The sequence below is a fragment of the Schistocerca cancellata genome, chromosome 9, assembly GCF_023864275.1.
Source record: "Schistocerca cancellata isolate TAMUIC-IGC-003103 chromosome 9, iqSchCanc2.1, whole genome shotgun sequence".
In the NCBI taxonomy this organism is placed as follows: Eukaryota; Metazoa; Arthropoda; class Insecta; order Orthoptera; family Acrididae; genus Schistocerca; species Schistocerca cancellata.
The window spans coordinates 409,471,410-409,489,314 of NC_064634.1; the positions used below are offsets into that span (position 1 = coordinate 409,471,410).

The 17,905-nt window shown below is 37.2% G+C and overlaps 1 protein-coding gene across 2 annotated transcripts in view; it reads left to right on the forward strand.

Annotated features, from left to right (window-relative positions):
- Positions 1–10,170: 10,170 nt before the first annotated feature.
- Positions 10,171–17,905, forward strand: part of LOC126100999 (peregrin) — a 248,793-nt gene continuing 241,058 nt past the window's right edge. For both annotated transcript variants that reach the window (XM_049911665.1, XM_049911666.1), the window contains exons 1-2: positions 10,171–10,564; positions 10,653–10,870. In XM_049911665.1, coding sequence (XP_049767622.1) covers positions 10,384–10,564; positions 10,653–10,870 — 399 coding nt within the window. In that variant the 5' untranslated portion in view covers positions 10,171–10,383. The remainder of the gene's footprint in view (positions 10,565–10,652; positions 10,871–17,905) is intronic.

Sequence of the window (17,905 nt, forward strand, 5' to 3'; positions counted from 1 at the left end):
ACCCTTGTAGACTGTTCTTTCATCATGTTGTCAGTTTTATTCGTTTATTCAGTATCATGAGCATTCACTATTGTGGCTAATTTTTCCTATAAATCTTTGAATGAAGTCATAGATTGACTGTTTTGCATAAGTTCCACAGTGACCTGCAACTCCTCAAACAAATTGCCAACATTTGCAATCACAGTTTCCGATACATTCATATCAGAGTCTGCATTATCCATCGTTAGATCAGCAATGTTGCTGCCACCAACATTGGCCTGATTTTCCTTTTCAAGTTCTGTGTCCATGTTTTGGAGTTTCCAAAGTTTTATCATCATTCAGTGTATGAGCATATTGTAATAGTCAAAGAAAAAAGTTATTTACAAAGTCACCCACAAATATTTTCTATAATTACACACAAGCCAAGAGGCAAGTTGGATGCCAATGTATCAAAACATAAGAATCTCAAATAATTTCATCTTGCCAATGAGCAGTCTCGAAGTGACCACACTTGACAACTTTTATTAATAATATACTGCATTATTAATGCATTATTAACGCCATTAAAAATAAAACTGTATTATGAGTTATTTTTAAATGTTTGAGAAGTTGTCAAACATGTAAACTACACCTTATTAACAAAAACATTTTTCCTTTTTCAGTATCCATTAAAGCTTATAACAAACTTACTTCAGGACAAATATCTTCACTTTTTTTTCTTTTGCAGTTATTGATTTCCTGAATTGTTCTTGAAGATTTCACTTGAAACAGAAATAAGATAATTTATAATACATATAAAAACACATTACCGTTACCCCATGTAAGGCGACAGAAAGAAGTGTTTCCTCTCTTACACAGTCACATACAAATACTTTCTATAGTCATGTGCAATCAAAGAGGCAAAATGGATGCCAATGTAACAAAACGTAAGTAGCTCAAACTATTTCATCTTGCCAATGAGCAGCCTTGAAATGACAATATTTCAGAACTTTAATTAATAATATACAGCATTATTAATGCCATTGAAATTAAAACTGGATCATGAGCTATTTTTTGAATGTTTGAGTAGTCAAACATGTAAACTACACCTTATCAACAACAAAATTTTTCCTTCTCCAGTATCCAGTACAGCTTATAACAAACTTACTTCAAGATAAATATCTTCACTTTTTTTTCCTTTTGCAGTTATTGATTTCCTGGTTTGTCCTTGAAGATTTTGCTTGAAACAGAAATTAGATAATTTATAATACATATAAAAACACATTTTCGTTACCTTATGTTAGTTGCCACAAAGAAGTGTTCCCTCCCTCCCCCTTTTGAAGTAGTGGCAGTTTTTGTAGAATTAACTTAAAAGACAGATATCTAACAGAAGCAGAGAATAACAGCCTGAGAGAAAAACATTTCATTTGATGGGGGTTAGTGATTCTTTTTTATCACTTGTGGCCTGTATTTCGAAAAGAAAGTACATACATACAGGGTGCTGTATGAGAATACTTAACCCTTTATTTTACTACCATCGATTAAAAATAGTACAGTGGGGCTTGTGTCTGGCTAGTATTGAAGATGAACAACATCATTTTTGAGAGACCAATGACTGATTCATTCTCACCATAGCTTGCACAAAATTAATGCAAGATATTTTAAATGACTGGTAATGTATCTCAGAACTATTTTGTACTTCGTTCAAATTAAAAATTAATGACTGAACATGGTATGTTGAATATCCTGATAAATATCCTGATAAATAGTGAATGAATAAATGTTTATGCCAAAGTTCAAGGGAAGGAAAATATTCTATGAATGATAACAGTATAATTGGCCCTACACACTAGTTTAATCTTATTTAAAGCCAGGAAAAAGAAACAGTATATAGACAGGCAGACACCTACAGAATTACTTCACTCAGCTGTGACAGAGACAGTAGACAAGATCGAAGTGAGCTAGCACTCAAAATAATAGTAATAATAATAAAACTGAAAAATTTACATTTGCTTCTTTTAGCAAATGAATATAGCCTATCTCTGACTTTCTAGAAGGTGCGACTTGAAATACAGATTGCTGGTATCTTTCATAGGATATCTGTAATTTAATATGTAGATTTATACGAAATCTGTATATACATAATTAAATAAGGAAGGTGCAGAAAAGCACCATAGCAGCCATCACAAAAATAGTCACCTCAAGGTCACCTTACTGTCCTACAGCATTCCCAGTTAGTGATAATTTCAAATGGTAATAAAAATTCTGAAAAAATATTATACTCTCTAGTTTTAGTCTAGAATATGATGGAGTACTTTCAAAAGACTATTCTTGCCAGCTTCTTTGAAAAAATAGAAACTATTATAAAAAATTTTGAAGAAAATATTTTTTTACTTAAGTTTGTCAAAAAAAAAAAAAAAACAGAACCAATGACATATCTGGACTGGAAATAATGTAAGAACATTCTCAAAGTTTATAGATGTATGTGATACATATTTTATCCTGAAAAGATAGAATTATCCCAAAATAAAAAATAACATATCATAACAACAGTAAAGTTGTTCCACCTGTGTAGTGGAAAATGTCATTGCTGATGAATTTGCATTTTGTTAGACCTTGTACGAACATCCAGAAAACTACAAAATTAATTTTGGTAACATCTGAGACATCATTATAGTATCATGTCATGTATGAACACATTTTACTTACTACAGACTCTGTTCACAACAGTATGCAAGTACTTGTGTGTTGCCACCAAGATTTTAGTTCTGACAGCTTGCCTTCATAGGACCAAGAAAACATCCTACCTCATGAAAATTTATTTGTAGCTCTTACTGACCTCTGTCACAGCAGCCATTATCCAGCTCGCTGATGCACACTAACAAAACCTTAGGTCAATATTTCTGTTGCAGTCGAGCAAAACGTGTTTTTGCATGTGGTTTTGTGAAACCAAAGTTTTATCGAAGTTAACTACAACACCACTGTCCTCAGCACACAGTAAGTGCACTTTACACAAAACTTTGTTCCTCCTGCTGCAATGTCTCTGCAATCCATTAAAAATTTTTGACCATCATTAAACTTTCTGAATCAAAAGTAAGTGAGTGGAGAACACAAAGAACAGAGGTCTCTGAGAAAGAATGATTAATTTTTCACAGTGTTCACTCTATATTTTTCTGGCTGTTCGATATTCTCCTCTATCATGGTACTGAAATACACTTCTATGCACTAACTTTTTGTCAAAATTGTGGATTTCCATAATTTATATCCCTTTCTTGGAGAATCAAAAGACATGTTCACATCTAGAATTTCTGTCGATGTTACTACACTGTTAGTACAGAAGACAGTCGATTTGGAAATACCACAAGGTATTCTGTCATTTTAAGTACTTGTGCAAAATTTATATTATTGCAGGCTTCTTCAATGTTAGCCATGTATGTAAAGAAAATATTCAGTACTGTCGACATATCGTTTCGCCCTTTACACACACTAACAAGAATAGTACTATTCATGGACCCTTACACTTGCATTCTGCTCACTACTGAACACATTTTAGTTCACTGTTCCACAGAAGATTGAAACTACATTGTGGAAACACGATATCGCATGAAAACACAGAACACAGCTGGCGCTGGCTTAAGCCATTGTCAACGGTATACATGTGGCAAGAAAGTTATGAAGTGGGCAAATCTCTGAGTTTAGCACTAGTGGACTGCAAGAGTGGATGTGACCTTGTCGTGTCTAATTTCATTATGGCAACTCTAGAGATAGGTTCTACCCCTACTATCAGTAAAAAAACATGTATATTTTATAAAGAAACATCTCACATTTCAACATGTAATTTGAAATAATTCTTTGTGTCACTCATGCCGAAAGAAAAAGATGAATTTAAAGAAATGTGAAGAGAATATATTGTCAGACTATCAAATGGTCGAACTTTATCTATGCTGAAAAATTAATATGATAATTTTAAAGATGTCTGGGATACATTAACTTTGTAAAATCAGAGTTTGAATGTAGTTACTGAAAAAGTCTGAGTCACTGAGTTGCATTAACAAAATACAATGGAAAAAATTGCACATGTCGTTTCTAATACACGAAATGGGGGAACAAAATAACAGTCAAGTGAAGTTGTTAAAACAGCTAGCAAAGAACAAATTTCCAGTCAGTAAGTTCTATCTACGGATGTGGGTCACTAGGCAGGTTAGTATCCACAGAACGATAGCTATCACACTAACACTTTGCATCATGTGTGTGTCTACTGCACACTACATTGATGCAAATGAATGCTATTGTGGCGGTGGTGCTATGAGATGTGTTGCTCTGTATACCCAATACTTCGTTTCATACAGTTATTTGACGTTCCTGTAGTAATTTCATTGGAAAAGAGGTACTAATATTTGGTGAAGGAACAGTAGATATCAAAATTAGATAAGAATTAATCGTAGAGTGCTAGACTGGACAATGTTTTATACATATGTGATGCAAGTGCTCGTTTCTTTTCAGCCAGAACAGCTACATGTAATGACTACATCATAATGTTCGATTATAAAAGTGTTAGGATTCAAGAGAAAGTAGATGTCAGTCGACAAGTGAGTATAAAGTCGTTTGTATGTGCTACATGTTATGTATGTTTTAAAGATATTTCAGCGAATTCAGCCGAATTTATTTTCCAAAATACAAAAAGGAAGTATGTGATACACTTAACCAATGGGCAGGAATATATTACTGTGAAAGGTTGACATAACAACAGGCACCTTTGACAGCTTATTTGATATAAAAATAAAGCAAAATGAAGATGGAGCTATTATTGTAAACCAATAAAATTGTACAAAACAAATGTTCAAGAAAGATTTATGAATGATGAAAATATGTTGGGACATATAGATGAAAAGAACCATTTGGCTGATCTTCTGATGAAGCGATTTCTTTTGTGTTCAGCTTAATTTGCTATGAGTAGAGACTGGCGTGTAGGAACTAAATAGTAATTCTTTATTATTTATGTGGTTGACTTTTCCTTTTGGAGGACATATTGTAATAAAAGGAAAAATGTTTGAGGGTTGACTGAAGTACATTTGATTTTTATAAAAACTCTTAATAATTCCTTTTGTTATTGAACAGTTTGTATCCTGTGAGTAAATCGTACATAAGTGGAGCTATGTTGGTCAAACATAATACAAATGTTTACAATACCAGAAAACCTTGATATAGACGTCCCACCTTTTTGACACTGAATATTTTGATGTACGATTCGTTCCAGTAGATCCATACTGAGAAGGTCCTTCAGTGGTCTCAGTATGTAGATATGGATGTACTGTTGTTACTTGTAACTGAATATCAGCTGGCATGTCATCTTGCATATTGAATCTGATTTTCATACAGAGGAAGAACTATATCTCAAAATAAATTCACCATAAATTTTTCCTCGTTTTTGATTATAATTTTATTACTGATAATTATTTCATTGGTGTGTTTGACACCTATCATTAGTTTCTACATGGATACACGTCCATGTATGAGATTTGGGAGTCCATTTTCAGTTTTATGTACTCTTTGTCTAAGTTCTTTGACTGAAATCTATGCAGTTACAGTAACACACTTACAAATTATGAAAAAGTATAAGTTTTCTTACATCCACCAAAACAAGATCCATTTAGATCAGTTATCAGTAAACATAAGTGAAAGAAATTGCATAACCATTGCTCAAATATTATGCTTTTCAGAAATCCATATCATAAATAACATGGACTTGTTACATTTAGGTAACTACAACATAGCTATCCACTATTACAGGGATATAGGTGGTGTAGGGAAAGAGGTGGTTTAGCTACAGTTAATAAAAATAGTGTAATATTTAGATCCATAGATGTAAGAAAATAATGTTTAGGGGAACAGTTTTAAGCCTGTGCAGAGGTAGTCACAGTAGGTGTCCCAGCAGTAATAATAATAGTAGTGACAATCTGCAGGGCACTTGGGTCTAACTTCATGATCTTTGTGGTTCAAATAATATTATTGTAGTCTGCTTTATTTCATAAAAATAATGAAATTGTCATAATTGGGGATTATAACATAACTTTTAAACTGAAAACAACAACAAAATCGAACTTCAATATATCATGAATTCATACTATCATCCAATATAAGTAGCTGATTTCCCACTAGGGTAACATCTGAAAGTAAAGACAGGTTCACACATGGAACTAATATGGCTCCACAGCTTGTTGATATCTGTAGTGGCATCGTGAGCTCCTATTCACACAGGGTGCTACAAATTTTATGTAGTTGCACAGCTTTTAATATGGCGTCAGTGGAAATCACATGGCCGAGTATGGATGTTACAGTGCAAGTTATGGTATTAGAGCTGTGACAAAAGGTAAATACAATGAAGACTAAACGCAGATTTTGTACAGCGATAAATCAGGGACCGGAAACACAATTATAAAAGAAATAACACTTGGAGACGAAAACAGCGCCTGCAGCAGCGAAATAGCCATCAGCTGGCATTTAAATATCGTCTGCAGACACTTCAACCTTCGAAGATTTTAGAATCTTATTGTATATGTTGATTTCGAATAACTAATTTTTAATTTAATAATTGCCACGTCGCACTCGGGAGCTACTTCCTGCATGTCATCCACAATTTATACAATTCTTGGTCTCACAAATCACCAATTTTATATGACTCGCTTTTTTGGTTACATGTATGAAGTTTATTTATTTATTTATCCAAAAATCTTTTAAGATTGTGAGAAAAGACATTGGTTTGCTGATATTGCTCAGTTCCCACCCACCCACGCACTCACCCACCCACCTGCACACACTCACACACACACACACACAGACACACACACACACACACACACACACACACACACACTGCTGCAGAAAGTCAAACATAGGATGCTATTCTAGTAGTTCAAGAAGCTGTGAAAGTGTACCAGACCACACTGAAATCAAAGGGAGCACAGCAGCAATTGCTCCACGATAACTGCAACAGAATACTCATGTTTTGAAGTACTGCTACCAAGGAGCAGTGGTAAAAGGTAAGCAGCACAGCGAGTTAAAACCAATTTGAACTTTTTCTGGCATGACAGAAGTTGCATCTCTTAAGTTGTGCCACTAAAAACTAGGAGTTCTCATCTGCATTGCAACTGCAATATGCCGCTAGCTGTGGCCACACTTTTGTTGCAGCTATGAATCTGGCTTAAGGCTTTGATAGACAATATATATATGTATATATATGTGTGTGTGTTCTCTCTCTCTCTCTCTCTCTCTCTCTCTGTATATATATATATATATATATATATATATATATATATATATATATATATGCCCTAGCTTCGCTGTCGCCATGTCTTGAATGGGCTACCTGACCATGTTGGACTGGACAGACTGGACAGCTTCTCAATCTGCATGGCAGAACAAAAAAAATGGTTCAAATGACTTTGAGCACTATGGGACTGCTTCTGAGATCATCAATCCCCTAGAACTTAGAACTACATAAACCTAACTAACCTAAGGACATCGCACACATCCATGGCCCAAGGCAGGATTCGAACCTGCGACCGTAGTGGCCTCGCGGCTCCAGACTGTAGCGCCTAGAACTGCACAGCCACTCCGGCCGGCGCATGGCAGAACACCTCTCCAGAAAGCAATGCCCAACTTCAAATCTTTAGCGGTCCACTGAGGTGAACACTAAATTTAACAAGTTCATAATTGAATTCTCATCCCTCTTTGAAAAGGTTTCCCCAAAAATATTTGTTAGAAATAATATTAGCACGTCCCTGAACAAATCCTGGCTACAAAGGAAACTAAGCAGTGGTACAAAACAAAAAAGGAACTTTTCAGTGCAGTTGGAGTGCCTAAGTACACAAAAATTGCTCATTATAAAATGTACTGTAAGATCCTAAGGAAGTTGTACAAAAATCAAAAGCGTTATATTATGAAGACGAACTTGCTGATTCTAATAATAAAATGAATGCTATGTGGCATGTCGGTAGATGAGAGATGGGGAAAAACAACAGAACTTTAGAAGACTTCAAAATCAAACATGAAGGAAATCTTGTATTAAATCCTGAAAGCATAGCTAATATTTTCAACAAACAGTTCTTGTCAGTGTCAGAACAAATAGGTTGCCAGGGCTCTGGTAAATAAGCCTTGAGTCTAATGCAAAATACTATTCCCAGAAATATCAATAAAATTCATATTAGCTCTGTCACAGAACCTTTCAAAGAACAACTCACCTATCTGGAGTACAAGAATTCCACTGCAGTAGATAATATCACTAACAATATGCTGAAACACTGCTATGGTTCAATATGTGATGTACTTAATCAGTTTTTCAATGCATTCTTATAACAAGAAACTGTGTCAGATAGACTCCAATGTGCTGTTGAGAAACCCCTCTTTATGAAAGGTGAAGAAACAGAAATTGTAAATTACAGGCCAGTTTCTCCCCTGACTTTTTTAAATGCTGGAAAAGCCCACATATAAAAGAATTTTGGAACATTTATATAGATTTAATACTCTCACAAAAGACAATCTGGTTTCAGAAAGGGTCTGTCAACCAAACAAGCAATCTACACTTTTATAAATGAAGTTCTGGAGCATCTAAATGACAAATATTGGAGACAACAGGATTGTTTTGTGATTTATTAAAAGCCTTTGAAACTATAAATCGTCAAATATTATTATGGGAAGCTAACCTTTTATGAATAAGTGTTGTGTCAAACAAGTAGTTTCAGTCATACCTCAAAGATAGGGAGATGAAAGTAGTGTTAGACAGTATAAACGCTTTTGTAACGGTGTTGCTTCATCATAATAGAAAATCTGGAGTGCCACAAGGATCCATTTTTGGTCCTTTGCGATTCTGGGTATTTATAAATGACCTACCACAGTGTACAAAGCTACAGTGAAATGTTGTCATTTTTTAGTGACATTATGACTGATTCTCATATGTCTGAAAATCTTCAAGCTATCAATTGACTTTTGTTAAATTTTTAAAAAATTAACTATATCGAGTTCTCTGCAACTGCCAAACCTGAGTAAGAGATAACTGTTAAGTGTGTCACACAGACCATAGAAAGAATAGAAAGAACTGAAACAACGAATATCCTAGGTGTAATGACTGACTGCATAGTAAACTAGTCTCATCATATAAAAAAATCTTCATAAGAAACTCAGGTCATAGGTTTTTTCCATATACCTGAGTATTATCGGTGAGAGGTATTTTGGGGAAACCTATCACTAGCAAAGAAAGTATTCTTAGCCTAAAAAAGTGTTGTAAGAATAATGAGTGATGTAGACTTTGGATATAGTTGTAGTAACCTTTTCCAGAAACTGAAAATTCTTTTTACTGCTCGTCAATATATCTTTTCACTTTTACTTTTCATCAGTAGAAATACTGGCTGTATAAAAGAAATAGTGACTGTTATCAAACAGCCTAAAAAGATTATAAGCCTATATATATATATATATATATATATATATATATATATATATATATATATAGGCTATTTGTTATTATGAATGCAATACAATGATTGTAAAAATCTGATAATGGTGCAGAAGGGTGTACAATTCTCTGGAACAAGAGTTTATAATGCTCTCACTCCAGATATTAAATGCAAGTTTGTTAACAATCCCACATTTAGGGAGCTTCTGAGGCAACTTCTATATGAATAAATGTTGGATGAGTTTCTTAGTCACGATGAAAAAACTTTCTTAATATAATGTAAGATTGGACAGCTATGCAGATACTCATTTCTTATTTTAATTTGCTATGTCGAAGTATATCTGATGAAAACATGGACTACTATTACTATTGTTTTTTTATGTAATATTGGTAGCTATGCACTGATTTGTTTAGAAAGATCACTCGAATTGTCATATAAAATATAAATAAAGAAAAAAAAAATGAATTGATAGTCTCTGTATGCTTGTGACCTTATCAAAGATTTATCGGCGGAGTAAGAAAGAAATAAATACATTGCATTTGAGGCAACGTTGAAACGCGTGCCAGTAGAAATTCGTTAAAATGTAAGCATATGATCTAAGAAGGATTGCAGAACAAGTCAGAAAACAGAAACTGATCACTGGAATACTCGTGCGAGGATGCATGTACAATTTTTAGTTCTTGTGTGAACTGGTAAGATGTAAAGTAGCTTTTCCCTCGAAATCTTTGGGAATGGTTATCGATTTTGTTTGATGCTAAAACAAAACATGGCGGGGTGTTGGTGGCTGTGATGGGAGACGGGAATTTTGATAGCAATGAGTTGTTTGTTTATGTTATTTGTTCGTTAGAGATTTAAAAACAGTAATGACAAACGAAGATAAAGACGTATTGTTCTAATCGATAATCATTTCACCGCAGCGGGAGTGGAATTTGGTGCTTTCTTTTATTTTGTTTGTTTGTTATATGTCAGTACCATGGGTCTCGATTTCGATGTGTTGGAATTTTGTAGGAAGTTACGAACTTCCAAACAACCACCTTATGAATGTCCTCTTCCTGAATGTGGTAGAGTTTACAAAAGTCTTTGTGGTTTGCAGTACCATTTGGTGAATTTCGACCATAATGCTTCATCACCGCAGACTTCCATACCTACTCCTGGTAATTCAGTTTTATCAAAACTTAAACAGAAATTACGGTTTTTTTTTGTTTTTTTTTGAGCTGGTAATGAAGTTCGTTTTTGTTGCAGGAAGGAAAAAAAGCCGGGGATCTCATATCACTCGTACTCCAACAGCAACGTCGGATTTGCTCACCACTCCAACAAGAGAGGGCCTCACATATGCAGAAGCTCAAAAAATGGTTGAATTTGAGGTCGACGGAAAAATTAGTAGAGTTAGTATCCATGAACCACTGCCGATTTTATCGAAGGAGGAATACGAAGAAACATTTGGAAATAATGAAGATATGGTGAGAAGTTTTTACATTCTGCCAAGCATTGTTTAAACCATTGCTATAGAATGCACAATGAGGGAGGTTGAGCCATCTCATTGTCATTGAACCACCCTAAGATGTCAACTTCCAAAAGGAGACATGAAGCTGTTCATTGTCGTTTGCAGTTGGAAAGCGATTAATGAGCTTTCATTATCGTCGATTACGTTTGCCGTATTTTCATTTTTTTTTTACACTTGGGCAATATTCCCAGTGGTGCAGTTTGTAACCAGTGTTAGATAGAAGTCGGCTGCCCAAGTTAACCTTTAATATGACATCAGATTGGAGAAATTGAATCTAAAATGAAATAATTTTGTCTTGAGCAGTTTTAACTCGTATTTGGTTCACAGTACAGAAAATATTCTAAAACAGCAGCATTTTATTCTGGTCCTCATACATTGTTCAGTGCTTATGTAGGGCCTAATGAATTCTGGCTTCATGTATGACTTCTGTAAGTTATTGCCATTTGATTCACTGTAGCAAAGAGAAGTGGCATGGATGGTCGCCTATTAACTTTTATTTATTAATATGGGACAGGAAGAAATCACAAGATTCCAGCTGAATGTAAGTATTTGCAACTCTGTTGTCACCACAATACATGTTGTACATATCTTAACACATTGGCAGTTGGTAAATGCTATAACACACTGGAGACCGAATGAGGTTCGGAAGCATTCATTTGAGGTCAAAGAGGTTATTTTACATGTGTCGTAATGCTATAGAAAACAGCGAGGAAAAATGTTAGGCCTGGCCAGGGGTGCAAAGTTCAGCGGTCATTCTTCGTACACATCATTCGTGTGTAGAATATCGAGGAGGTAAAATGATGTCCTGTCACACACCACACTGTGATTTGTGGGGTACAGAAGTAAATAGACACTAAGAAGTGTATAATAGGCCTATGTGACAAATCAAAATTGATGCAGTATTTTTTTTTTTTTTTTTTTTTTTTTTTTTTTTTGCATTCAGCATGTAAAGTGAGATTTCAAGAATCGTTTCTGGTTTGCTGCTGTGCCATTTCTTAAGATAACTGATTTTTAAATATTGATTAATGATGTCATCAAAATGGCAGACATGAACCACTCATTAAAACCCAATATGTGTAAAATACACATTGTAACAAGAAGTATAGCTTTCTGTGATATAACATTCAGTGGTTTCCCCAACCCTCCATCCCCCCCCCCCCCCCTCCTCTTCCTCTCTCAAGGCATCATTACCCACAACTAATGCCACTATTAGTAGGTTCAGCTGACTCCTAATTTTATGTTGTGATTCTTGTGTTGTATGCAAATATAGTTCAAGTAATATTGGGTCTATTAAACAACACAGGCCATTGGTAGGCATAATTCTTTGAAGTGTGACCTATGTTACATAGATGGTCTGTTGGAGAGCTTTTTGTTTTGTGTGTATGTTCTATATTTTTTAATAATATGTCATCAGTGTTGACTTTGATTGTGTTGTTTGCTAGACTACATGGGTCATTAAAGACGGTGATCAATTGGCAGGAACTGTAGTGTAGAGTGTGTTTTATGATAGACTTATACTTTTCTTAATGGAATTGTGGGTTATAGACTTATGTGTAGACCTATGCCTAGGTTTGGTTGAAAAGTTATATTTTGCTTGTGAGTTGGCAAAGCCAGTGAATAGATCATTACTATTTATTATCATTAGGCCTATTTAGATTTCCGTACATTGCACATTCTGTGCATATATTTATGTCCATGGCCAATATCCCTACTTACAGATATTTCTGGAATTAATAAACAACGCAATTCTGTACTCACAAACTGATGACATACACATATTAAAGCCAAAGAATACTTCTCCAAATCACAACCAAAGTATAACCTTCCAATCTAACCTAGCAGTCAGTCTGTGCTGTACTTCTGTCTGTCACCTCAACCTACATTACACCTATCTGGAAAAAAGCACAGGTGACTCCTGTATAAATGAGGGGTAGAAGTACGGACCTTCAAAATAACAGGCCAATATCCTTTACATAAGTATGCTTCAGAATTCTTGAATACATTCACAGTTTGGATGCAATAAATTACAGAAAAGCTTATACCCACAAACCAGCACAGGTCTGGAAAGCAATGCTTGTGTGAATCTGAGTTTGTCCTGTTCTCACAAGGTATCCAGCAAACCATGAATGAAGGCAACTGGCACCCATATTCCTAGGTTTCTGGAAAGCATTTGATACATTGCAAACTGTTAGTGAAGGAGAAAACATACAGAATCGGTTCTCAGATATGTGAGTCTCTTGAAGATTTCTTAAGTAATTGAACCCAGTATTTTGTTCGTGATGGCATGTGTTGATCAAGAGACAAGTGTATAATCAGGAGTGCTCCAGGGAAGGATGGTAGGACCACTGTTGTGATAAATGCTCTGACAGATAGGGGAACTGGAATCTGTGATTGCCGATTGCACAGTGATATACAGGAAAGTATCATTGTTGAATGACTGTAGAAGGTTACAGAGTGATTTATATAGAACTTTTCTTTGGTGTGATAAATGGCTGCTCGCTCTAAATGTATGAAATGTAAGTTAATGCAAATGAGTAGGAGAAACAATCGGGTCAACAGAAACCTCAGATCTTACTCGTCGGCTTTGACCCGTGACGTAAGCGTGTTGTGGTGTGTGACGTCATTACGGCGCGGAGTTTGGTTTGTGATTGTGGCGTGTTTGTAGATGTCGTGTGGGTGTTTGTCGTGCCCTCTGGTGGTGTGTTCATGGTTTTCGTTTGTTTGGTGTGTTGGGGTCAGTTTGCTGTTGCTCAGTGGTGAGTGCTGTGTTCGTGGTTTTGAAGCGGAATTTGTATTAGTGAGTTAACGGTTTTGTGTGGAGCTGTTGTAGATGTATGTAGGTTTAAGGGAACTGTTTTTCGAGTTTTGTATTGGGCGATGTGATCGGGAGGTTCTGTTGAGCTATATAGGTCAAGGGAAGTGTTCGATCCTAATTTATGCGATCGGGAGTTACTGTACACCTATGTAGGTCAAGGGAAGTGTCTGATTCCGGATAAGAATGTGTTTTTTGGTATTTGGTCAGTTTCGTGATGTTGATTTTTTTCGTCATTTTGCGTGGTTTTGTATGGCGGTCAGTGGCTACATTTGTGTATATTTAGTTTCTCCCCACCCAAAAACCCCCAATTTCCCACGCTTGTCCCGTTAGAGTCATTAGGCTTTTTGTGAAACCTGTGTGTTTCAGTTTTTATGATACGTATGCGATGTTTTTATATCCGCCATATTGGAATTGTCGTTTATGCTCGTTTCCGCCATATTTGTGACGTCATGGGTCAAAGCCGACGGGTAAGATCGGATGCTTCTGTATTTCCAAACAATCCTGTAATGTTTGAATACAGCATTAGTTGTGTGATGCTTGACACAATCATATTGATTAATGGAAACAGTAGCTCATCTATAAAGGAAACTTGAGTGTAAAACACAAGTGTGATCCATTCTTGAGTACTGCTTTGGTCGTTTGAAATCCCCACTATGTCTGATTAAAGGAAGACGAGGCAGTGCAGGTGTGTGTGTGTGTGTGTGTGTGTGTGTGTGTGTGTGTGTGTGTGTGTGCAGGCGTGAGCGCGCGCCTATATATACAGGGTGAAGCGAAATTCGCACACTCGGGCTTCACAGCGCGACGACTCACACACCAACAATAAAAAAGTCTCTCTCACAAAATTTCGTCTGGTGAGTACATCCAGCAGAAAAAGGATGTTAAAGAGTGGCAGTTTGGCAACACTGTAACCACATGTATGGTAATACGTCTGTCACCATGTATTAGTCATGCTATACAGTTGGTGCCATGGATAGAGTTTTGGGTTAGCATGCAGGAGGTCAAGGGTTCGATCCTGGTTTGGGACACATTTCTTTTATGTGCTGAGTTCGATCTGACATTTCATACTGTAATATACAATATTTCTTAGGTCGCACATATCTTAAATTTAACATAACACACATTTAACACTTAACATAACAAACACGTGGTTAGGCAAATAAGAAATAGACGGTTGAAATGAATGACCTGTCATAGGACAGAATAATTACAAAGACAATGTCAATTTCGAGTTGCTAAAGATGATAGTAACACAACACGTACTTGTTATTTAAATTATACTACATGTAAAATAAGCGCTCAGATGCCGCACATTACAAATCAGTGACAATAATAATGTCCATATTAATGACCTTCAGAACAGATTATGTTACCCTCAGAAGAACTGATGCTCAAAGTGACATCCCTGTACTCCAAGCATTGCACAACCCACCAGATCATACAGCTCTGGATCCTTCGCAGCAAAGCTGCGTCCACAGTAACAAGAGCAGCGTGAACATGTGCAACCAATTCTTCCACATCCATGGGCGGAGTAGACTACGTGTGCTCCTTCAGGTGTCCCAACAGGAAGAAATCCAGGCAATTTAGGTCAGGTGAATGTGGTATACAACTGGGCCTCCACATCCGAGCCATTTCCCTGGAATGTTCTATCCAAATACTGTTGCACATTAATTCCAGAGCGTGGAGGTGCACCATTATATTGGAACCATATCCTCCACCAAACATGTAGTGGAACATCTTCCAGAGACACGGCAGGTAGTTTGAGAGGAATGTATGATGCCGTTGTGCAGTCAACCAGTCAGGCAACATGTAGGAGTGCAAACACCTGTCGCCCAAATTCCAGCCCAGATGTTTATACCAAAGTGAACTTGATATCCACGGTCGCAGGTGATGTGTGGATTAACCTCACACCAATGGTGGACATTGTGCATATTTAAGACACCCTCACGAGTAAATGCTGCTTCATTCAACCATATTACGGTGTTTGTGAAGTCATCGTTGGTTTCCTGTTGTTGTTTGAAGTCATCGTTGGTTTCCTGTTGTTGGAACCATTCACAGAATTGCATCGACTGATAGCGATCTGCAGGATGCAAGTGTTGCGTGAAAGCATGATGATAGGGGTGCAGCCTATGCTCGTGCAGCACATTAACAACTGTGTGTTGCAAGAAACGCAGCTGCCTTACTACGCTACATGTAATTTGCTGAGCTTCTTCTTGGTGTATGACCTCAAGAATAGCTTACTCAGTAGCTTGAGTGCAGCGAGTCCATGGGCGACCTCTGTCATACGATGATGGAAAGAGAGAACCTGACTCCCAAAGATGCAGCTCCATATTACGAAACACATTTTTACCTGGATGGCATTGCCAAGGATATCTAGCACCATATTCATGAGCGGCAACACCAGCCTGGTTGTCAGATGCACCAAGGACCAGAAGCATATCCATATATTTGTCATTTCTGTATGCCATACATCTGCCGCACTGGTTTAGAGGTTTATAATGAGAAAATTAGAAACGTGTACACATGTACGTTGGAGTCAGTCACCGGCGCGTTACTCCACTTGCAACTAGTCCCTGTCTGGTGGACAACGCATACAGTATAAACACGCCATCAGTCCTGTGCACTGTTTCACCTAACACGCATTATCCCTTTGACAGATATTGTTCTGCATGATTTATCCCAACACCGCTAATTGTGGAATGTTTGGTTTCAAATTACACTTTTTCCCTTATGGTAATAGGCATGATGTTTCCACAATCTCATCGACAGAATAATATACACTGTGTGATCAAAAGTATCCGGGCACCTGGGTGAAAATGACGTACAAGTTTGTGGCACTCTCCATTGGTAATGCTGGAATTCAATATGGTTTTGGCCCACCCTTAGCCTTGATGACAGCTTCCACCCTCACAGGCATGCATTCAATTAGTTTCTGGAAGGTTTCTTGGGGAATGGCAGCCCATTCTTCATGGAATGCTGCACTCAGCAGAGGTATAGTCTGTGACCGCGGCCTGGCACGAAGTCCCATCCCAAAGGTGTTCTGTAGGATCCAGGTCAGGACTCTGTGCAGGCCAGTCCATTACAGGGATGTTACTGTCATGTAATCACTCAGCCACGGGCCGTGCATTATGAACAGGTGCTCGATCATGTTGAAAGATGCAATCACTATCCCTGAATTGCTCTTCAACAGCGGGAAGCAAGAAGGTGCTTAAAACATCAACATAGGCCTGTGCTGTGATAGTGCCACACAAAACAACAAGGGGTACAAGCCCCCTCCATGAAAAACACGACCACACCATAACTCCACCGCCTCCAAATTTTACTGGGCACCACACACACTGGTAGATGACTTACGTTCACCTGGCATTCACCATACCGACACCCTGCCATCAGATCATCACATTGTGTACTGTGATTCGCCACTGCATACAATGTTTTTCCACTGTTCAATTGCCCAATGTTTATGCACCTTGACCAAGCAAGGTGTCGTTTGGCATTTACCGGCATGATGTGTGGCTTATAAGCCGTCGCTCGACCACGAAATTCAAGTTTCCTCATCTCCCGCCTAACTGTCATAGTACTTGCAGTGGATACTGATGCAGTTTGGAATTCCTGTGTGATGTTCTGGATAGATGTCTGCCTATTACACGTTACGACCCACTTTAACTGTTGGGGGTCTCTGCCAGTTAACAGACGAGGTCAGCCTGTATGCTTTTGTGCTGTACGTGTCCCTTCACGTTTCAACTTCACTATCACATAGAAATAGTGGACCTAGGGATGTTTAGGAGTGTTGAAATCTTGCATACACATGTATGACACAAGTGACACCCAATCACCTGAACACATTCGAAGTCGGTGAGTTCCGTGGAGTGCCCCAACTATGTCTAATGACTACTGAGGTTGCTGATATGGTGTACATGGCAGTAGGTGGCAGCACAATGCACCTAATGTGAAATATGTTTGTTTTCGGGGGTGTCTGGATACTTTTGATTACATAGTGTACGTATTAGGCAGTATGCGGTTACCAGACTCAGTGTTGAAAGGCATAATTAGTATAAATAGGACTCAAATTTGGACGTTAATCGCAAAGCACATTGCTAGTCCTGCTGGTAACGTAAGGGCCTAACAAAATGTAATGGACCTGTACAAGGCAAGAATAATAGTTCGTATTAATGAATG